General features: G+C 35.2%; 1 protein-coding gene across 1 annotated transcript in view; it reads right to left on the minus strand.

Annotated features, from left to right (window-relative positions):
* The window catches only part of PIGK (phosphatidylinositol glycan anchor biosynthesis class K), a 141,278-nt gene that overhangs the window by 82,897 nt on the left and 33,639 nt on the right, over positions 1–24,742 (minus strand). The window contains exons 4-8 of the mRNA XM_032605375.1: positions 18,990–19,125; positions 16,947–17,058; positions 14,916–15,012; positions 12,559–12,676; positions 12,225–12,335 (exon numbers count right to left, since the gene is read on the minus strand). Coding sequence (XP_032461266.1) covers positions 12,225–12,335; positions 12,559–12,676; positions 14,916–15,012; positions 16,947–17,058; positions 18,990–19,125 — 574 coding nt within the window. The remainder of the gene's footprint in view (positions 1–12,224; positions 12,336–12,558; positions 12,677–14,915; positions 15,013–16,946; positions 17,059–18,989; positions 19,126–24,742) is intronic.

A 24,742-nucleotide genomic window follows, 5' to 3' on the forward strand; every position in this document is an offset into this window, starting at 1 on the left:
TGTTTTCCCCTATTTTATATTCTTACCTCCTTTGTTGTATATTAACTGACCATATAAGCAAGCATGCCTTTATTTCCAGGCTATCTATTCTGTTCCATTGTTCTATGTGTCTGTTTTTGTACAGTACCATATGATTATTATTTTTTTAATTTGAAAATCTAATTGGCTTTAACAGGCCAATTCATGAATCAGGCAGCATCCCATCTAGCAACTAGAAGGGTGCTCTGAGGAGTTGTACAAAATAGGTTTTATAGGAGGAAAGTTGGGGAGCTATTAGCAAAAGAAAAGATTTTGTTAGGCCAGGCTTCCTTTGGGGGGTGTAGGGGGAGGAAATGACAAGGGTTTTATCATGCAGATTGCCTCTAGGGGGATGGGGGATAGAAAGCGCCCAAAATGTTTTTTGCTTAATTCCCATAACATCCACAGATCATGGTTCCAGGTTCATAAATTTTTCATAAATTTTAAGTTGGTCATTCTCTTCATTTCATTTCTGACCTTCCAGTCTTAGGAGATCATTTGCCTGGCAGTTAGCAGCTGCGCACATGAATTGAAAGCTTTTGAGAGAATATGATCCGCCAGGGGGATTATTATGATTATTATAAGCAGGATAATCCCAGTACTTGGAAGGCACTTCAGAGTCAGGTCCCCAAGACCCAAACCAATCAAAGAAAGACCCGGTTGAAGGAGTCACCCTTTTAAGCCAAGTGGTTTGCTCAGTGACTGAAATGTCAATCCTGTTGGTGGCATTGGCCGCAGTACAGACACCTCCTGGTTCAGCTAAAAGATAATCAAGGACTATTCTATAATCAAGAACAACTCTAGCCACAGAGTCTAAGGATATTTTCTGGGCAGCTAATGCTTTAGCAGTGGGTTCTGCAATACTTTCAAGAGTTAAGAAGAGGCTTCTGATCATATTCTCATTTGTATTTACTCCTAATCAGGGAAACTGACCCTGCCAAAGGAAGTGATTCTGAATTATGAATGCCTCCTGGTAGGTTCTTTCTAGAACAGTTAGGGGCACAGTTAGATTACCTAATGGGTACTGCCTGGTTATATACCAGCCATCTAGTCATTCATAGGCCCAAGGAAGAATAACCATCACTGACTAAGACAAATCCTGTCAGGGCACAAACTACTTCCACTTAGGTGGCACTGTTAATGGATTCATTTGCAAGTGTTGTTGCACTTGCCCATTCAAGCCAAGGGTCAGTCAGATTTTCTCCTAACCTGAAATAAAAAGTTGTTCTAAATTTGAGAGGTTACCCCTCTAAGCAATGGCCTGGGAGATATGGATGATGGTGTTATCTTTCCACGTCAATTCCAGAGTAAAGGAAAGAAAGCAAAGAGGAAAAGGTTTTAGTTAAAGTATGAAGTCTTGATCCGTTATCTTGGGCAGAAGCAGTCTACATCAATATCAGCTACTTCTCTTCCTTGTCAGTTTGATTCAGGGGTCTCCAGCATTAGTACAGGACCAGATGCCAGGTGGAATCCTCCTTGGCTGTGAGATGTGCACCCAAGCCTCAAAACCTTTTAGTTTTGCAGCAGTGTCAGTGGTCAGGAACACTTGGTTAGGTCCCTTCCAATGGGGCTCAAGGGCTGCCTTTGTTCTTAATGATTCCAAATAAGAAGGGTGAGAAAAAGCTGGAAATGTTAATTGGGTAAGTCATAGTCAGATATCTGAGGAAACTAGAGGAATCTTTGACCACAAAGACAATTAACAGGACTAGAATCTAATATCTACAAAGGTGCAAACATAATTTTTCTATGATTATCCCATTTTTTTTAACCAGAGATAATCACAGTAAAACTAATTTGTCTGTATTAAACTTGGCCTGATTTTTATAGAGGTACAGCAAGAATAGTGACTGACCATATAAGTTCTTTTTTAAGATTGCTTTGCTGGAACTTTGTAAGCCAAGTACCAGCTTGATTTTTCCACGTGGTTTCTTGCAGCTGTCTGGTCATGTCTGAGTCTATGTACACATTCCAGTCAAAGCCTTGGTAATATAGCCCATGTTTCTAATTGTGTCCTGTTACAAGGAACATGAAAATAAGAATATTCACTAAGAGTTTCTGAATTTGGGGGATCAGATAGGGAGAAAAAGTAAATGTTTCATCTTTGTTCACAAAGGTATATATTACCAAATTGTTGGTAGCTTAAGAGAAAAGATTTCTTTAAATCTGGAAAAAACATTAAAGAACCCGCAATATTTTAAACACAGTCATAAAAATTAAAATCATCCTTATCAGTTCATTCAGTCCCATGTTATTAATTCTTGTTCTGCTTGAATCCAGTTTTTTCCGGTAGTTCTCTCAACCTTGCCTGATGATTGAGGGTGATAGGGACAGTAATAATTCCAAGAAATTTGCAAGGTTTTCGTTAAAGACCGTATGATTTTCCCAGCAAAGTGTGTGCCTCAATCACTGGAGATTGTGGAAGGTATACCCCAGGTGGGAAACACATTTTCTAACAGTTTCTTTGCCACGGTGAGGGTACTGGCCTTGCAGCAGGGGAAGGCTTCAACCCATCTGGGAAACATACATACAATAACAAGAACATACCGATAACCCATACTAAGTGGCAAATGAATGAAGTCCAGTTGTAGGTGCTAAAGGAGATGAGAGAGAGGAGGTCTGAGACCACCTCTAGGGACAAAAATTGTTATTCTTAAATGCACTGGTGGGTGGGCAAAAGAATGCAAAAAAAGAAAAACGTTTGCCAGGAAGAACCAAACGCTGTCTAGGTTCTCCCATAGCCCTGACTGGTCATTCAGTTTACAGCCATTATTTACCCACCTTAATTTCTCTGATTCAGGAACAAACTGTTGCCATGTTACAAGGACATCAGGATGGCAAAAGTCTGGCAATGAGAGGGTCATGTTTTGCAGAAGCAGAATGGACTTCATCCACATGTGCCACCATCTTTATAAGCCTCTATTGCTGCTGCCTTTGCATGAAAGTCAGCTAGGGCAACTCCCTAATACTGAGGTTCAGTCCTTTGGTGTAAGTCTCAATTTTGATGACAGACAATATAATACACCCGGATATATCAGACTTTCAAGAATTTCATGCAATTTCTGGAACACTTATAATACATACCTATATAGACACAGCATAAAGAAGGCTTGTTCCTTCTTATTAGACAATGTTTCCCATGTAACTTAAAGTATGAAACAAGCCTAATCAGTTTAACATCTTCCTTTTTATAAGGAGAGGAAATACATCCTTTGAAATGTTCCAGGCACCCTCTGAAAAACTTGAAAGTTAATTGAGGTCAAAAGACTTCAGTTTTAGAATCTGATTTTGGGAAGTCTGTCAAAGATACCAAAAGGTTTGGACACTTGAAGAAACAGGATCACAGATCAATATGAAACAATATTGTCTACTTAGCAGATGAAAAAAATTAAGTTCTAGTTTGAAGTACACTATTGATAATAAAGCTTAATTTTTAAAACCTTTATAAACAATTCAATTTCAGCCAGCTTGATTAGACAAGGTAAAATTCTCTTTCTCAACCTTTTATATACGTTTAGTTTGTCCTTCATAACCAGAAGTTCTAGTTAAGACAAAATTATCCTCATTTCCCTTAACACAAATGCATCTTTATTCCTCATACTTTTTCTTAGCCAAAAACACATCCTGCTTTTCCCTGCCTATGGAGATGTCTCCCACATCGTTTCTAATAGCTTTACTTGCATAATTAGAATTTTTAACCTTTAAAAACCTTAATTTCTAGTGAAAATTTAGGAAGTAAACAATTGTGGACTATCTCTTACCCTAGCATTACAGCTTGGCAAACTTATAAATACTTTTTTATAATTTCTAGAAACATGTGCTTTCTCATAGAAAATTTCTCAGCATGGCACCAAACAAGTGTGAATGAATAATGTTGCCTGCCATATCAGTAAACAAAGGATGTTGCAGCCATCGAGCCACTACAGCTGCTCCCAAAGGTGCACCCTGAAGGGACTCAGGATGGGAAAGCCCAGGATACTGGCCCTAGACAGCTATGATGCATATCAAAGGAATGATTTCAATGAGCCCAGACTCTTGCATCTTCCCATACATAGATAAGTGCTAAATTCATTAATTTGAGATGTCTGGTTTTATTTAATTAACAGTAATCTTTTTTCTTTTTTCTTTTTTTTTTTGCGGTACACGGGCCTCTCACTGCTGTGGCCTCTCCCACCGCGGAGCACAGGCTCCAGACGCGCAGGCTCAGCGGCCATGGCTCACGGGCCCAGCCGCTCCGCGGCATGTGGGATATTCCCGGACCGGGCACGAACCCGCGTCCCCTGCATCGGCAGGCGGACTCTCAACCACGGCGCCACCAGGGAAGTCCAACAGTAATCTTTTGATATTCTGACTACCTGGTCTTCCTTGCAAAAACTCATAAAATCTGGTTCCTCCCTTACCTCTTCATAACAGTCCCTCAGAGCTATCTGAGAAGCTACATCCTGGGCTTAAGTCCTCAATTTTGTCTGCCAAACAAAACATAATTCTCAACTTTTGGTTGCACATTTTTTTCACTCGACACACGCTTACTAATAAACCCAAATTTATCTTTAGCTTCTCTATAATAAGAAACCAAAAGTAGATAAACCTATGTTCAATAATTAATGGCTCAGTATTTTTTCTTATTTGGGGAGATCTAGATATTCAATAAATTTCTAGCACTTAATCTTAGCAAAACTTTAAGGTTTCAGGTTACTGAAAAGATTTGGGAAATTAATTTGAAAAGTTCAACTAAGAACTTTTTATCCTACTTATATTTATTTAATACTTGCTGTTAACAATTATTTAGATTACTTATGAAAACTTCATCATATCCAGCTATTTTCCTTGCAAGCCTAGGTAAAATAAAAGTATTATATTTAATGCTGATAACTCTAAAGACATCTCTGCTTTAATTAAACCAACAACCTTAAACTAGCTTTTATTTACAAAAGATATCTTAGATCACATAATTTTAAAAAGCATTTCAGTTAGTTTCTGTTGTATTTCTCACAACTTTGGAATGCCCATTTTGACTCCACATTGGCTCTGTTTCTTTGACTTTAGCCTTTGCTTTTCCTTGCTTTTGTTATTATAATCATACATAATGGCCTGCCGCAGGGAACCCTACCCACCTGCGAATGGCTGCATGAAAGAAGAAATTAACACATGCCCTCCTGGAGGCTGGCCATTCCAGGAGATGTTTTTGCAAGACTGATGGCCCTTTTTACTTTACTTCCTCCCCGCCTCTCCCTCTCTATTCTGCCTTCTTACTTTACTTCCCTCTCTGATTCTATAAAAGAAACTGGCATCCAGACCCCGATAAGATGTTTTTATTGGGGACCTTAGTCCACCACCTTCTCGGTCTGCTGCCTTTCTGAATAAAGTCATATTCCTTGCCTCAACACCTTGTCTCCCGATTTATTGGCCTGTTGTGCGGTGAGCAGAGCGTGCTTGCACTCGGTAACACAATCGTTACAAGCTTGTCTTCAAACCAACTAAATAGAGCTCTTCTACAAAATAATTCTGCAGTACCATCTAGAGGTTAAAAACAAACACCACCACATATCTACAACGTACATAAGGAGATACACACAGATGCAAAGAGAGATCTCACAGTTACCAATATTTGTGGAGAAGACACTTAAGATTTTTTTTATCTGCCAAATTTCCAAATTTTTCTTCCCTTCTTTTTTTTTTCTTTTCTGATAAGAAACAATTGCATTTCAAAGAATGGCTCTTAAGTCTCAGAGAATATAGAGATAGGAAATCTACATCACAAAGACACAGATTAAGTACAGAACAATTCTATTTCCAAAGTCCCAATATCTACAAGTATTCTGAGATGAAGAGAGGAGGTTTGGGGATTGGCAAAAAGGAATGACACCCATCTACCTATTGTTGGAATGTTTCTTTTCCTCTGGGTATATCTAGCTTCGGGTATAAGGTCTAAATTCTTACCAGACTCTGAATAATTTCAGTTCCCTAAGTGTTTAAGGGAATAATTTAGCAGTTTATCCAAAAAATCTGTATCATCAACTCTGTGAGGGACCCATATGGGAGTTTAAGTTGATGTTGAAGAATTTACACAGAGCCTTGAGAACAATCTCTTTTCCAGTGTCCCAGCTGATAACAGCTGAAACATTGATCTCTGGGCAAGTGTTTTAATAATGAACCCCCAAGAAGGTGAAATGGGGAGGCCTAGGCATTGTTTTAGATATCTTTTGTATCTTTAATTTTTCATTGGATTTTGCAACGAATCTTTTAATGAAGTTATTTTGGAATTTTGAAAGCTTTTGGAGACTTCTGCATACTAATTAAAATAGGTATTCCACTTGGTTTATTTAACTTGGGAGCCCTTGTTTTTAAGTGATCTTACCTATTTGGAACATTCCTCATAATGGCCAATGTAATTCTAGGTTGATTTTAGTAAAACTTTGCCATTTTGTTAAATAACTGCAGCTTCCAGGATTCACAGTTCTTAAATATAAACTAAGCAGATGTGATGGAAGGCAGTGTGCTCAACTATTTGTACATAAAGGATCATGTTTCTTCTAGCTAGGCCTTTGGTTTTCTCAGTCAAACTAATACCTAAGAGGTACTTGTGGCAGGGTTGGGAATTATGTGGTGTTTTACAGTGTACATTATCGCATGGAAGTTTTCTTGAGGTTGGTGAGTGACCTAGATGTCAGTCTAACCCATTCTGTGACCAACTTATCCTAACATGAGACTCTTTGGGTGGGGTGATGAGCACTCTAATAACTTTTAAACGTCTGGTACCCACCAAACTTTGCAGCTTTTCAGCTTCTGAGATTCCCATTAGCAATGGGCTTTTACTTCGTGTGCACATTAACAGAAACCCATGGTAACTAAAAGAGAGAGAGAGAGAGAGAGAGAGAGAGAGAGAGACTGGGGAAAGGACTGAACGAGCAGACCTCAAAGAATGAGTACTGCAGACTGATTCCAAGCAAAAGGAGAACTGCAGCTATAACTTGTAGTTCTCAACAGGGAATCTGGGAAAGGATTCCAAACAAATGGGGAGGTGCATATTAAACCATCATAGTTCCAAATGTGGAGACAGAATCAAGGGACTGGAGTTTTCCACTCAAAACAATGAACTGTGGAAAGCTAATTAGATCAGGAGCTCAAACACAAAAAGAACAGAGCTCAACCAAAAGGAACTTACCAATGGCCCTTGGAAACAGCAAGAAAGACAGTGAACTGAAAAGGGTTCATAGGGTGCCATGCCTGTGTTTCCTGCTCCTTGAAAGCCATCCCAAGTTCACTTCAAATCTCATCACTGCCACCCATCCGTTAAAAAGTAAAAGTCAACCAAGTAAATTTGAAGATGTATTTGGCTTTATTAGATGATTCATGAATTGGGCAGGCAGCATCCCATCTAGCAACTAGAAGGGTGCTCCCAGTACCACACTTGTTTTGATTACTATAGCTTAGTAGCATAGTTTGAAATCAGGGCATATAATAGCTCCAGCTTTGTTCTTCTTTCTCAAGATTGCTTTAGCTATTTGGGGTCTTCAGTGCTTCCATACAAAATTTAGGATTATTTGTTCTAGTTCTATTTTAAAAAAAGTCTTTATTATTTTGATATGGATTACATGAAATTTGTAGATTGCTTTGGAAAATATGGACATTTTAGCAATATTAATTCTTCTAAATCAGAAGCATGGATTTATTCTACTTATTTGTGTCATCTTCAGTTTCTTTCATCAATGCTTAGAGTTTTCAGAATACAGGTCTTTCACCTCCTTGGTTAAATCCATCTCTAGGTATTTTATTCTTTTTTATACAATTGTAAGAGGGATTGTTTTCATCACTTCTCTTTCTGATAGTTCATTATTAGTGTACAGAAACTCAGCCAGTTTTTGTATATTAATTTTGTATTTTACAACTTAACTGAATTCATTATTAGTTCTAATAGTTTTTTTGGTAGTCTTTAGGGATTTCTGTACTATGCCATCTGCAAATAGTGACAGTTTTGCTACTTCTTCCTTTCCAGTTTGGATGCCTTTTATTTCTTTTCCTGACTAATTTCTTTTTTTTTTTTAAACATCTTTATTGGCGTATAATTGCTTTAGTGTTGTGTTAGTTTCTTCTGTAAAACAAAGTGAATCAGCTATATGCATACGTATATCCCCATATCCCTTCCCTCTTGCATCTCCCTCCCCCCCTCCTTATCCCACCCCTCTAGGTGGGATCAGCACCGAGCTGATCTCCCTGTGCTATGCAGCTGCTTCCCACTAGCTATCTATTTTACATTTGGTAGTGTATATCTGTCAACGTTACTCTCTCAGTTCATCCCAACTTACCCTTCCCCCTCCCCATGTCCTCAAGTCCATTTTCTATGTCTGTGTCTTTATTCCTGTCCTGCCCCTAGGTTCATCCATTTTTTTTTAGATTCCATATAGATGTGTTAGCATACGGTATTATTTTTCTCTTTCTGACTTACTTCACTCTGTATGACAGACTAAGTCCATCCACCTCACTACAAATAACTCAGTTTTGTTTCTTTCTTGACTAATTTCTGTGGCTAAGACTTCCAACACTATGGATAAAAGTGGCAAGAGTGGGCATCCCTGTATTGTTCCTAATCTTAGAGGAAAAAGCTTTCTCAGTTTTTCACTGCTGAGTATAATGTTAGCTGTGAGTTTGTCATATATGGCCTTTATTATATTGAGGTATATTCCCTCTATACCAACTTTGTAAAGAGTTTTTATCATAAGTGGATGTTAAATTGTCAAATGCTTTTTTCTGCATCTATTGAAATGATCATATGATTTAAATCAGTCATTTTGTTAATGTGGTATATCACATTATTGATTTTCAGGTGTTAAACCAAACTTGCATCCCTGGAATGAATCCCACTTGATCATGCTGCATGATTCTTTTAATGTATTGTTGAATTTGGTTTGCTAATATTTTGTTGAGGATTTTTGCATCTATATTCATCAGGGATATTGGCCAATAATTTTCTTTTTTTGTAGCATCAATTCTTCTGTTTTGGTGTCAGGGTAATGCTAGTCTCATAAAATGACTTTGGAAGTGTTCTTTCTTTCTTCTCAAACTGAAGAAGTGTGTATAATACAAAGTGTGTATTATTTTATTTGGAATAATTTGACAAGGATGGGTATTACCTTCTTTAAATGTTTGGCAGAATCACCTATGAAGCCACCTAGACCTGGACTTTTTGTTTGCTGGTGTTTTTTCTTTTTTTTGGATTACCGATTTAATTTCATTACTAGTAATTGGTCTCTTCAGATTTTCTAATTCCTCATGATTTAGTCTTGGAAGACTGCATGTTTCTAGGAATTTATCCAATTCTAGATTGTCTAATTTGTTGGCATATAATGTTCATAATAGTCTCTTATGATCTTTTGTATTTCTGTGATATTGACTGTAATTTCTCCTCCTTCATTTCTGATTTTACTTATTTGGGCTCATTTTTCCTTGATGAGTCTGTCTGGCTAAAGATTTGCCAATTTTGTTTATCTTTCAAGGAACCAGCTCTTAGTTTCATTGATTGTTCTATTGTCTTTTTAGCTGTTATTTCATTTACTTCTGCTCTGATCTTTATTATTTCCTTCTTTCTACTAACTTCGGGCTTTGTTTGTTCTTTTTCTAGTTCCTTTAAATGAGTTAGATGGTTAAGAGTTTTCTTGTTTCTTGAGGTAGGTCAGTATTAATATGAACTTCCCTCTTAGAAACTGCTTTCGCTAGCAGCATCCCAAAGATTTTGGAATGTTGTGTTTCCATTTGCATTTGTCTCAAGGTATTTTGTGATTTCTTTGATAACCCACTGATTGTTAAACAGCATGTTGTTTAGTCTCCACATGTTTTGTGGTTTTTTCCAGTTTTCTTTTTATAACTGATTTCTGGTTTCATACAGTTGTGATCAGAAAAGATGCTCAAATTTATTAAGACTTCTTAAATTTACTGAGACTTGGTCCGTAGCTTAACATGTGATCTATTCTGCAGAATGTTCCATGTACACTTGAATGTGTATTTTGCTGTTTTTATTTTGGATGGAATGTTCTGTATGTATCTATTTAGTCAATCTGATATAAGGTGTCTTTTAAGGCCAATGTTTCTTGTTGATTTTCTGTCTGGATGATCTATCCATTGATATTAAGTGGGGTATTAAGTCCTCTACTGTTATTGTATTACTGTCTATTTCTCCCTTTATTTCCATTACTATTTGATTTATATATTTAAGTGGTGCCATGTTGGGTGCACAAATGTTTACAAATGTTATATCCTCTTGTTGGACTGTTGGACTGACCCCTTTATATTATGTAATGCCCTTGTTACAGTATTTGTTTGGAAGTCTATTACTACCCCAGTTTCCTTTTCCTTTTCATTTTCATGGTATATCTTTTTCCATCCATTCACTTTCAGACTGTGAGTGTCTTAAGGTTTGAAGTGAGTGTCTTGTAAGGAGCATTGAGAAGGGTCTTGTTTTTTTTAATCCATTCAGCCACCCTATGTCCTTTGATTGGAGAATTTAGTCCATTTGCATTTATAGTAATTATTGTTAGGTATTTACTTACTGCCATTTTGTTAATTGTTTTCTCACTGTTTCTGTAGTTCATCCCTGTTCCTTTATTCTTCTCTTTCTTTCTTCCCTTGTTGTTTGACTGTTTTCTTTACAGTTATTTTAAATTCCTTTTTCATTTACTTTTGTGTATTTACTAAAGGTTTTTTGTTTGTGGTTACCATAGGTCACACATAACATCCTACATATATAACGATCTCCTTTAAGTTTATAGTAACTTAATTTTGAACACATTCCGAAGCTTTATATTTTACTTCCCCAACACATTTTTGATAACATATTTTACATCTATTCATTTTATATATCCCTTAACTACATATTGTATTTTTAATTAATTTTATGACTTTTGTCTTTTACCCTTTGTACTGACTTTATAAATGATTAACCCACTACCTTTTTATTTACCTTTTTCAGTGAGATTTTTAATTTAACATGTTATCTTACTATTGATTAGTATCTTTTCTTTCTAGCTTAGAGAAGTCCGTTTAACATTTCTTGTAAAATTGTGATGAACTCTTTTAGTTTTGCTTATCTGGAAAACTCCTAATCTCTCCTTCAATTCTGAATGATAATCCTGCAGTTTACAGAATTCCTAGTTGGCAGTTATTCCCTTTCAAAACTTCAAAATGTAGTATGTAGTTTGATGTTATCAAATTGATAGCTTAAAGCAGTGGTTTTCAGAATTTTAGAGTTGAACCTCTTTAATAAATAGAAATCTACCTGAAAGGTTTCTATATAATAAAAGAGATCAATACAAAGCTGCTTGGTTTATGAAATACTAGAGCCCAGAACCCTATCTACTCAGGCTCCCATTCATTCCAAAGCTCCATGAAAGCAGGGACAGTATCTGCCTCTATCTCTAGAGTACAGCCAGTGCCTGTCACTTAGCAAAAACCCAAGAAATATTTGTGAATGAATTAAGATATAAATTAATGAAAAAAGAATGAAAGTCATTAATTCAAAGTAATTATCCAGTCTAGAACTGCTATTTCAAGCTTTTTATTATGCTTACTTTTGATAGCAACTTCAAAGTAGATTTATTTTAAAAGAGACAATCAGTGCAGAAAATTCAGGAAAAAAAGTTGAACTAAATTCAACAGGCCACATCAAAACATGGTACTAGAAGTTGTAGGGTGCACAAAAATATGTAAGAGGAGGCCTCTCTCCTTCAAGAACTTCCCATTAAGTGAGAAAAACATTTACACTCAATTAGTAAGTCCAAAAAAAGACAGACTGTGACAAATGGCATAAAAAAAAAAAGAAATAAATCTCTGAGTAGCTTTACTTATTTTACATAAATTCCAACAAGACTATGAGAAGATCTCCTGGAGGAGGTAGGATCTGATTTGACTCCCAAAGAATAGGTAGAATTTCAATATGTGAATCTAAAAAAGGAGATTTCTGGTAGGGAAAAAAAAACATGAGCAAATGAATGACAATAGCAAAATACCTCAAGGAATAGCAAGTTAACTAGGCTAAGGTTTTAGGCCTCTTGTAGTAAAGAAAGAGATACTACTGTAATGGGAGATTCAAAACACTTTAAAAGGCCACCATTCAGCATATGGAAGAGTACCCTAGAAATCGAGGAATAACAGACTTCACTTATTACATTAAGGTTAGCATAGCTATTGTGCTATAATCAAATCAAGCAAATACTTACAAGATCATTCATATTAGTCTGGCTAGCTGGATTAATTTCCTCCAAAAATTCTAAGACATAAAATGTGTATCTATCCATAAGATGGACTCCAATTGCAGGATCAGGTTGATGCTATAAAAAAAAGCAAAGGAAAAAAAAGTGTATGTCTAATAGATAGGATCATCACATTACAACAAAATATTTTAAATATAATCAAAATTTCCTTCTAAGATATAAAGAATTCTAAGAATAAGAAATAACAGATATATTTATAAAGTATATAAGCGATCCTAGAAATAGCTACACATTCCAAAGATAATGCCATTTACAAACGGGAAAGAAAAAATGCACTTACCGAGAGTGAATCTTCTCCCACTTGGCTACTAGCTAAAGCCATTATGTTAGGAGAATAAAATCTCTCATACATGGATGCTCCTTGACAAGTATCAATAATAAACAATAGCTCATTGTAGCTGAAAGAAAAGTGATAATATCTTTGACATGAATCATGCTGTTAAACATACATTAACATTTTACAATACTTCCCTAAGATGTTTAAGTCATATCTTAGTCATTTCATTAGCTAAAAATTTGAGATTTTTTGATAGAATTCCCAATACAAATTTAATATTAGAAATATTAAAGGTATAACCTGTCCAGGGGAACCACCTCAATAGAGTGCAGTAGTTGTGCCATAAAGTGGCTGCCCCAACTTCTTCCCCCTCCCTTATCTATGCCAGAAGATTCAGAATTCAAACACATGTTCAATTCAAAAAAACATTATCTGGCACCCACACAGTCCTAGAAACTGAGCTAGATTCAGAAAAAATATATATATGACTTAGTCACCATACTCAAAGATCTTAAAATCTAACTGGAAGACAGACACATAAACATATAACTAAATCAGAATGTGATGAGTGTTACAAATTTTATTGAAGGCCTACAATGTGCCTGACACTAAGCTGGGGATACAATAGTCCTTGCCCTCACAGAGCTTAGAGTCTAACAAAGTCAAAGTGCTCCAAGAGCACTGAGAAAGAAACAGAGGAAACTGTAAGGAAAGGCAGGTCAGGGAAAGGTGATGTCTGACAAGGGCAGTGAGGGGTGAGTGTTATATTATTTAACAAAGAGAGGAATAGCACATTCCAGCAGAGGAAAAAGCCTATATTAAGGCATCTAAATGTAAAAAAGTATAAATGTTTAGGAAAAAGGAATTGTATCATGTAGCTTGGATTTAGAGTTAATTTGGTAAAATGGAGAGAAATTCATTTCAAAACGGTAAGGCAGGGTCAACCTGTAAAGTATCCTGTACAAAGTTTGGATCTTAACCTGTAAGTTTGAAGAAGCCATTAAAGGCTTTTTTAAAGTGAAAGAATAACAAAATCAGCTCTATATTTAAGCTGCCTAGTTGGTGAAGGTGAAAACAGGGAGCAAATAACATTTTCTCAGAGGTTTCTCTCAGACATTGGATCTAAGTAAACAGCTAACACTACACCTAAAAAAGAAAGCATGGAATCTTAATATTATCTAAGCAAGGGATAGAAGGCACGATTAATATGACACATTTGTTCTGAGACAAAAATCTGTGGACACCCCTGGGGATCATAAACATCTAAGGTTATGAGAGGCAGTACAGTAAAACAATTAAGAGAGTAAGCTCTGGAACAGGCCCACTTGGATGTGAATTCTAGTACTGGCACTTATGAGCTGTATAAAGTTTGGCAAGTTATTTAATCTATCTGTGCCTCAATTTACACATTTGTAAAAATGGGAATAATAACAATATCTGCCTCATGGTGTTACTAAAATTAAACAGAACAACACATTATATAACAGTGCCCAGCACCTAGGATACCTTCAATAAATGTAAGCTATGAATAAGATAAAACCAGTACCAAGCAAAAGCTTCCTCTTCAACACTTCTATACATTCTCCTTATGCCTATAATTCAGAATTTAGAATATTTAATTTGTAGCAGAGTTGTGTACACATTTCTCTTTTCTACTAGATTTTAAAAACTTTGAAGGCACAATAAGCATCATATTCCCCTCTGTGCCACATGCTCAGAAGGTAAGCAATAAGTATTTATTGAGGGTAATTAATTTAAAAGCAGTTCAATCGCTACTTTAAATTCACTTAAGTTCATATGACAACTTTCAACTAAAAGGGTGCTTACCACAGATTACTAACAATATATCATCCTTAATGTGAGTTGCTACAAATTTTATACTAATCCTAATTTCAGCATCTTTTTTCCAAAGAAGAAATAATGTATTCCTATCACTTGGAGGGCCCAAGATTGTACAAAAAGAATAAGTACAAGATGAAAAATAAATATATGTTCACAATGCCCCTAAATAATGGGGAACGTGGTTGGTGGGATTCTTATTTCCTCCAAACAGGATGAGCAATAACAAGAGACATGATCTTAACAGGTGAATTTCTTTCCATGCTCTTTAAGAAACCCAAATTTTTCTTCTAAAAAGAATTCAGTTCATACTTCTGTAAAATATAATAAAACTACTGCTACAATGTACAATTTCTAAAAAAAAAAAATAGTTCAGTTCAATAGAAATAACAAACATAAATCTAGAGTAGAAGAAATAACTTATTAAAATAAGTTTAGATCTCATAAGATTTATAAATCTACTAACCATGGAAAAATTAGGTACTAATTTATCTTATGAAAAGTAGTCATTTGTCAATTACCGTCTTTTTTGCCACATTTGTTCAAAAGCATCTGCAAGTTCTATGTTGGTAATTTCTTCAGAATCTTGAAATTTCAAGAAACCGTTTCCACCATGTCCTTATAGGAAGAGTCAGAAAGATCAAACAGACACTGTTTTTAATGCAAACTGCACACATCCAGATATAAACATTCACTTCATTCATGGCAATATTTTAATATCACTTGTTATTTTATACTCTAAAATAAAAAGTACTGTAAAAACAAATAAATTTAATTTTCTGCTATACCAATTAAAGAGAATAATGATAGACTATGTACAAAATAGTAGATATAATATATATTTAAAAGATTTTCTAAAAAAAAAAAAAAAAAAAAAAAAAGATTTTCTATCATTCAGTTTTAGAAAAACACATTTATACTTTTTTCACTGGCTCCATTATTATGTCAGAAATGAGTTTCCATAGATAAAAATTTCTCAAATACCAGGCAAACATTTTGGGTGAGAAAGGAGTTGAAGACACTAGCTAGTCCCATGGTAAGCTAGCACTATTCACAGTATATACTTGAAATGCTATATCAATAGGAAATGTAGTTCTCACCTAAAACTTGATGTTTTCACAATCATCAACCACTGTCCCATGAGAGTTGACCAGAAGATTATGACATTTAGAATGCATGATAGAGCCAGTCTGCCTGGATACAAACACTAGCTTTACTACTTAATGACTGTGTTATTTTAGGCAAGTAACTTAACCTTTCTATGCCTCAGTTTCCTCAGATGTAAAGTAAGAAATGTATCAGTAAGGTCATCATTAGCGTGTCTATATATGTCCTTTGTGCAGATTTTCAAAAGGTACTTCCCACTGGGTAACAAAGTAGAAAAATCTGTGTGTTTCAGTGCTCCCACTGAATATAAGCAGTCCTGTAAGCTCAAAAGTGGTTAGTGGCTATGCCTTAGGGTGGGTTAAGGGAAGAAGAATATTTCTCTCTCCCATTAGACACAACTTTATAGCAGGGCACACAGCTGAGTAAATGTAAACATATACTAGATCTCAGCTCCCACTCACCACCCGAGCCAGACACTTATATGCAGTGCACAACCCACACAACCATATATGACAGCCCTGAAAATCGGCACCTAAATCTTTAGATTGTTGTGAGGATGAAATGAACTAATATACACAATGATTAAGAATACTGTGTGATGTATAGTAAGCCTCAATAAATATTAGCTATTACCGTTTTTATTATCATATTATCATAATTATCAACCTTCCCGTTCTCTTACACGGGTTGGCAAGCTTTTTCTGTAAAGGGCCATGTGGTAAATGTTTTAGACTTGTGAGCCATATGGTCTCTGTTGCAACTCCTGGACTCTCTACCACTGTAACGTAAAAGCAGCCACAGACAATACACAAAACAAATGGTTACAACTATGTTCTAATAAAACTTTACTTCCAAAACAGTAGCCCTTCCATGGGCCAGGGTTTGCCAATTCTTTCTTAGATACTGGAATTTCTCCCATACCTGGAGCTATCCTGAAAGAGGATCAACAGACTCAGAAAAAATGTTGTAAAACCTTTTGTTTAGTACATCAAATAAAGCCAAGCTACAAGACTGTACTTCATCCTATTTGTCACAAAAACTTTAAAATTTCTTGTAAATGTCAGATAAACTAAAATGAAAATTTTTCTGACTTCATTAACTTGCTGGGTTAATTTAGAAAGTTTATAAATTGATTGTATTTTAAAAGCTGTAAATAAATGCAACATGATAAAGAAAAGAAGACCACTAAGTAGGGGGTCACTGTCTTGCTGTATGACATCTAAGAATCATTCTGCACCTGTTTTATCATCAGTTGGTGAGTAATACACTGTTCTAAAATATCATTTCAAGTTTTTATACATTATGAGAAAAGAGAACTTCATAACAAACTATCAAACTACTTGAACCAAAATAATTTAAGATGTTTAAATTTCTTTCCACACAAATTCCTTTTTGAAAAGAGTTGCAACATATGCTATCATTAAATATCTAAATTATGAAATTACCTGTCATATAAATAAGAATATTACTCCTATCATCAGAAAGAAGACGTTTTGACCGAGGCGTACTAGATGGAATCCTCCCAGTTAATACCCGTAAAAAATTTTCCACAGTTACCTGAAAAATAAGTGAAAAATCAGATGAAATAGAATTGAGGGAAACCTGATAATTGTTTTTTACTTTCAAAAATATTCCTTCTTCTTTCTCTATGTATTACTCAGCATAAACTGAAAATAAAACCTGAAGAGAAATATAACTCAATTAAAATATATTCATTTAAATGTATACCTCAAACTAACTTTGTTTCCATTTTTTAAAAAATACTAAAAACTAACAAATAAAAACTACCTTGGGGAAAAATAGGTTAATTATACATTTAAAAATTCAAATACTATACAAAATATTGCCAAAAACTTAAAGATTATCAGTCTGTCTTCACAGGCAATTCTTTGGGAAGAAACAAGATATAGAAACATAAATAAATTCAACAACATTATAACCATTGTAATTAATATGTGCAACTACTTAGTCAATTCTAGATTAACAGTGAAAAACAGGTCCATAATAAATTATAAAAATAAAACCATAAGGATAGATCCATAAATAATTCCCAAATTATGCATCTTTGATTTTTTAATGCATTTTGTTACTTAAATTTCATTAGGGGTATCTTTGTTTTTTATTTTGTTTTTGCGGTACGCGGGCCTCTCACTCTTGTGGCCTCTCCCGTTGCGGAGCACAGGCTCCAGACGCGCAGGCTCAGCAGCCATGGCTCACGGGCCCAGCCGCTCCGCGGAATGCGGGATCCTCCCGGACCGGACCGGGGCACGAACCCGTGTCCCCTGCATCAGCAGGCGGACTCTCAACCACTGCGCCACCAGGGAAGCCCTAGGGGTATCTTTAACATGTAAAAAATTCTAACACTGTAAACCAGATTTCCCAACCAGGAATTTCTGGACATCTGGGATTCTTTGAAAGATATTTAAGGTCTTGGGAGTATAATGCTAATTTGAAGTTATACTACACAGATCTATATTTAAAAGGCAGAAAATCAATCCAGCTTTCTTGTTTGACTTTTCCCTAGATCATGAGTATGTAAGTGTGTGTGTGTGTGTGTGTGTGTGTGTGTGCGTGTGTGTGTGTGTGTAAGCTATTTGGTTTACATTTTTCCCAGAAGACAGCAAAATGCTAAGTGTTTTTCTTTAACAGGACTTCTTGTTGGCTAACAAGGAAGGGAAGTATTTGGTCTACATTTTATAATGACTAAATAAACAAGAAAAAATCCAACATTCATAAACATTTAACTGTTGAACAAACATTTTTGAGTGCCTTCAGAAGGTTACAGGAACTCTCTAGGTGTAAGATACAGGTCATGTTCTCAAGCAGCTTACAGCCTGGGAAAAGATATTCTTTTTAAATTGCTTCAAAACAGGTCTGGGAACATGGGAAATTGTGTCTTACTTTTGGTAAACTTGGTAAAAGGGGAAGGATTATTGAGGAAGACTTCATCAAGGAAGACTTCAAATTTTAAACATACAATTTATTAAATTTAAAATGAAGTTTCAAAGGGAGAAAATATAGTATAATGCCATTTTTCCAAATTTACATTTTTATTTTTAATCATACATGCTAAAAACACTGGAAGCATATTAAAAGTGATTACCTCTAAGTAGTGTTAGTCACTTTAGTATTTTCACAATATACTTACTAAAAATATAAAACTTGAAATTTTAGATCAAATATGAAAAACAAAGAATATACTTACTATAAAAGAATGTTGATACATTAAACATCAATAAAATACTCTAATATAGAAGCCAAGATAAAGTTGTTCTATCCTAGATACATATATGAAATATTCATGCTGTTATAGTTTTACTCATATATTGTTTCCTTAATATGAACTCCAGAAACAGAATTATAGCAAGGTTTCAGTGACAATCATGTACAAAGTTTAAAGAAAAAGAATAAGATTATTTTATTCTACCACTATTTTAAAGCTTAAAAGTGAAAATATTTCAAAAATGTTGCTAAACTAAACAATTTACCTCATAACTTCTATAATCCACTTCCACATCATCTCCATATACATTTAATTCCATATTCTTGTGACTAAACACTGTAGCTGGTTTAGGATTTCTAGGGTTGCATGCCATATCATCTGCAAGCATCAGAACAATGTGACTAGGAAAAAAAAATTTCAGTAAATATAGTGTACTATTAAATAAAACCAGAAAGGTAAAAACAAATATATTCTATTTATATAATATGGTAATTATCTTCATTCTTTATTAAAATTAACTCAAAATAATTATTGAGGACATATTTAAAAGAGCTTTAATTATTTTTTTCATATCTTTATGTAGTATAAGTTTTTTTTTTTTTGGCGGTACACGGGCCTCTTTCTGTTGTGGCCTCTCCCGCTGCGGAGCACAGGCTCCGGATGCGCAGGCTCAGCGGCCATGGCTCATGGGCCCAGCTGCTCCGCGGCATGTGGGATCTTCCCGGACCGGGGCACGAACCCGTGTCCCCTGCATCGGCAGGCGGACTCTCAACCACTGCGCCACCAGGGAAGCCCTAGTATAAGTTTTAAAGTCGAGAAATTAGAACAATCTGTCATGAACTTATCCTCAGAACTTGAAATTAACTAACTTAATTTTTTTTCCCAACAGAGTATACTTTATGCCATATAGCAAAAGGAAGTTAAGATGAAGGAGCTACACTGTCCTCCCAAAACATTTTTTTCAATTTTAATAATATTTGAAACTCTCAAGACTTACTGAGTTAAACTATGATATTCCAAAGAATCTACTTTTCAGAATCTCAAATGCTTAAGTATGAAAACATGCAATCCATCAGCAAGTGTAATCACTGTACCACAGGAACACATCTCCAATGCAGTCATTCTTCACTGGCTCCACTCCATCTCCCTGACACCAGCCACCATCATCTCTAGATGATGCTGGACTAGGTGCTGGATTAGCTCCCACCTGGCTTCCCACTTCCACTCTCACCCTCCCATGGTTCATTCCCCTTATAGCCACCAGAGTGACCTTCCTTAAACAAGTCAAATCACTAAACTTTCTCACTTAAAACCGTTCAAGAACTCCCCATTATAATTAGAGGAAAACAAATTCCTTACATGGTCTAAAAGGCTCAATGTGGTCTCTGTCTGTCTCTCTAACTTCAGCCCCTAGCACCCATGTTCACGGATGCTACTTCCATACTGTTCCAGGAATATGCCAAGCCTTTCCCAATTCAGGGGCTACTGACCAAATTTAGACTTCTCTCCTCCCAAATCTTCATATCATTCAAATTTCAGCTAAGGTACTCTATTCTCACTTCAAGTTTTCTTTCCTATAGGTCATTTACGAATCTGAAATCCCCATCTTCTCCCACTACCCCCTCCCATTAGAATATGAGCATCTCTCTGAGGGCAGGGGCTTTTATCTGTCCTGTTCACCACTGTATCACTCAGGCTTAGTAATACAGCTTGGCATATAGTAGGTATTCAATAAACATTCATTGAGTGAATGAAACATTTTCATTTTTGCTTTTATTTTCTTTGAGAGAAAATTACAAAGTCTCTCTTTAATTAAATGCTTCTCATCTTGATCTTTCCATTAAAACTGGTGAACATGAATCAGGCAATTCTTTATTCTACAATATACTTGAGCTTCCCAAACATAAGGGAAAAATTAATGTGGCATATGTAATTAGTTTGGCAAGAGATAGCAAGAAGAAAATGTTCTGCCGCATATGGTCCAAATACATTAAAGTTCAGAACTGAAACACTGTGATTTTTCTTGAAAATTGGCTAGGTTTCTATTTTGAAAGGGTTCCAACACTGCCACATTCAAAGATCAGATCTTCAGCTGTTACTGATTCATACTCACAGAATGATGAAAGTCATTCCTCTTAAAATGGAAAATATATCTTCTCATTTTAATAACTTAAAATGATTTATATTGTTATTATCAATCATATCTTTTCTGTTATAAGCCACTATTAAACAAGAATGAACTGACCTATAAATCTCAATATAAAAATAAAAATATTCCTTTAGGTCATGTTTTTGGTTGAAGGTTAATTTCGTTCCTTGAAATGAAATGATTACTTAATATCTATATAATGTCAATTTCATAAAGAAGTAGTCAATTCAGCTTAAAATTATAAATTCAATCAACACTATAACCTTTGGTTAACATAATCAATATATCATAAAAAAATTCATTATAGGGCTTCCCTGGTGGCGCAGTGGTTGAGAGTCCGCCTGCCGATGCAGGGGGCACGGGTTCGTGCCCCGGTCCGGGAAGATCCCACATGCCGCGGAGCGGCTGCGCCCATGAGCCATGGCCGCTGAGCCTGCACATCCGGAGCCTGGGCTCCGCAACGGGAGAGGCCACAACAGTGAGAGGCCCGCGTACCGCAAAAAAAAAAAAAATTTTTTTAATTTAAAAAATTTTTTTTAAAAATTTAAAAAAATTTTTTTAAATTTTTAATTATATCTGTAGATAATAAATAAAAAACAGGACAGAAAACAGACTGAATTTCCAAAGGTTTAGAAATTCAACCACATATTCTAATGCACTGTTTCTGAAAGTTCAGAACTCTTTTCTGGAGAAAAAAACCCCTTTCACCTGGCCCAAGCATAAAATTATTTGTAAAATGATACTTAAATATATACATGAAAATAAACTCCTTAGGCTTATATTTCTTACAAAACTAAAAATAAATACAAAATTATAAAGTAGATTCTAATAAAACTACTAAACTAATAATATTCTAAGAACATTAATTCCATCTGAAGGATGATGTTACTTTGCTGAAATTAAATGACTGCTGTTGTATTTAACAGGAGAAAGGGGTTAACTTCAGGTCTGGTTCTACACTTCAATTTTTTCTATATTTTGACATCCACACTACTATATAATTTTATGATATAGAATATATCTGTTCACAAAAGTATGTTGCACAAAATGCCATTCATAATTTCCATGCTTTGTTTACTGTTCAGGATAATCAGATCTTACATTTAACTAAGGCTTTTGCCAACAAACACTCTTTGGACACCAGTTATCGTGAGATCTAACTTGTTATCTCCTTAAAGTGCCTTTTTCACCTGAATATCAGGTTAACATCACAGCAGTTATTTAAGTCTTCACTGAGTGGGTATCAAACAATCACTGCTAGAATCAAGACAAAAAAAAGCTACATTGAAGACACACTACTACATTCCTATAAATAACGAAAGCAAGTTGCTTTGTTATCTTATTAAAATTAAGACAAAAATCCCTCAAATTGATAGAAGAATATGATATTCTTACAGTTTGGCAATCCTATACTACCATGTGTGATGACTCAACTCTCACACTTTACTCAAGGCCCAGCAAAACCTACATCACACAACAAAGCATATGGTATGGCCTTCTCTCAGCACAAAACCAAAAGGTGAGCGCTGAAACTGTATAAAGTTCAAACTGGGTTTGAAACAAATACAGTGGTTATTTATATAAGTAGTTTCCACACTGTTTAAATCATATACTCACTCCTGTTAGTTAAAAAAATGTGAGGACACACATGTATATATATATATATATCTACTAATTTGTAAGTCATATGTATTTGCTATTTCAAATATATATAATAAATATTAGTGAAGCACAACTTCATTCTTTTATAGATTAAAAAAAAGAAACTGCTAAAATTTTCTTCCCTTACCACTATTTGGTGTCTGATCTAATAGAATACCCTGATCATGCTTAAATAGATTTTAAAGATCATCAAAATGAAAAAGAAATTTTAAAACCTTTCAAAAAAGAAGGCATGAAACCCAGTTCTAGAAACATATGTGAGTGGAAAATGGTCTGAAATAAATACTTTCCCATTATTATGTTTGTCTAACATTGAAGGAACAGGTAAGCCCTGTATCAGGGCTGCTCGGCCATTCTTTACCCTCCTCCCTGAAATTCTTCCTTGGCCCAGTCAGGAACCAGTAACCAATGGGTAAAAAAAAAAAAAAAAAAAAAAAAAAACATTTTAAATAAATAATCTTTCACTGCTCTAGACCATTAGAGTATGACGTTTCGAAAAGCATAACTTTTCATTTATAACAGGCTGGTATTACCGTAAGAAAAATTTTTCACTAAATGAAATTTAAATAAATTACTGTATTGGTGAAAATGTTTTTAAACCATTCACTTAAAATTGCTATACATTCTTTAACCACGCTACTAATCAGATAATACTACCTTAGAGCATCTTTAGCAACCTACACCAAGCTTATCTTCAATATCATCATCCCAATCTAGAATAGTAGTTGAAATTAAAGCAACTGAGGATTTGAGGATCACAGAGATCTTTGATGCTCTCTTAAATCTCTGAGTTTCTGCTCATAAGTGTTACTTTTTTTTCCTGACATAAATTATTCAGAATGCTCTGTGGGTTACCTCTTCTGCAGCAATCTAATGACTACGGGACCAAGCAAATTCAACAAATTTTGTTATATAATTGTTAGCTTGATGCCAGAGTAATTTACTTTTGGCTTTTCTTCTTCCTTTTCTTCCATGTCTTGAGGAATCGCCAACTTAACAAATCTCGCCACCAATGCTCTACAAAACTAATCATAACAAATCTGCTAGTCACAGGTGTTGGACCATCAAGACTTTCTGAATTACTTTCAATTTGCCAAATTGTAAATATTTGGCATTATAAGACTATATGATACCAGGTATTCTGCCCTTATATTATTAGAAATAAAACTCAAAAAACTGCACTGCAGAGACAGGAGCTCAACAGCAACAGACATGTTACATAAGGGTTGAGCTAGGTAGCTATAGGCTCATATATGTAAGTCACATGGGGTTTAGTATAATACAATAATAAATAACATTTATTGAGCACTTGGTGTATCTCCAGCATTGCACTAATAAAATAAGCACATTACGGGCATTATCTCATACATTATTTCCAAGATACATATTATTATCATACCTGTTTTACAGGTTATGAAACTGAGGCACAAAGAAGTTAAGTAACATGTCCCAGGTCACACAGCTAGTAAGTAGTGGAGTTTGAAGTCAAACCCATTTTGTGTGACATGAACCTTTGCTTTTAGTAATTCTGCATTACCCTGACACTATGTGAACTGGAATTTGAAAGAATTTAATGGTGTGTTTTGTTTTATATTGATAATTTAATCAACTCAGATAATTAAGTTAAATGCATGCACTCATTATTGCTGTTCAATATTTATGGCAAATAACTAACATAAAATAGGCCCTTGAAATTCTAAATGGAACCATCCAGAGACCATAGCAAACTCTTAAATTGAAGAACAGCACTAGGGTATGTAATTTCTCCTTTAAAAGTAGTAAGGTATAACTGAAAATTTTAACTGTCCATTTAAATGCAAAAATCAGAGAACAGAACATCAAAGAGATACAGAGGCTAATGTTCTAGACATTCTCCAATCAATTTTTTAAAGCCCCTGACTCTCTTCTTACAGAAAGGCATTGGGATTACATCCTGCTACTGGCCCTTCTCTCACCAACATCTTTTCAGCCACCAAGCCTGCCATTTTCACTCTCAGCCATCTGCAGCTGAACCTATAGCCTATACCTAAGTCTTGATTGCTCTTATCTCTGCTTCCAAACACTGCCCAACATTAACCACTCTTCCTATAATGGAGGAGGAGGTAAGCAGCAGAGGTGCCCCATCCACTCCTTCCCTTCTCTTATCAGAGCTAAAATTAGTATTGTGTAGACAGGTTTTCCATCTCTTTTTTCCTGTTTTCCATTGC

This window comes from Phocoena sinus, chromosome 1 (genome assembly GCF_008692025.1).
Source record: "Phocoena sinus isolate mPhoSin1 chromosome 1, mPhoSin1.pri, whole genome shotgun sequence".
NCBI lineage: Eukaryota > Metazoa > Chordata > Mammalia > Artiodactyla > Phocoenidae > Phocoena > Phocoena sinus.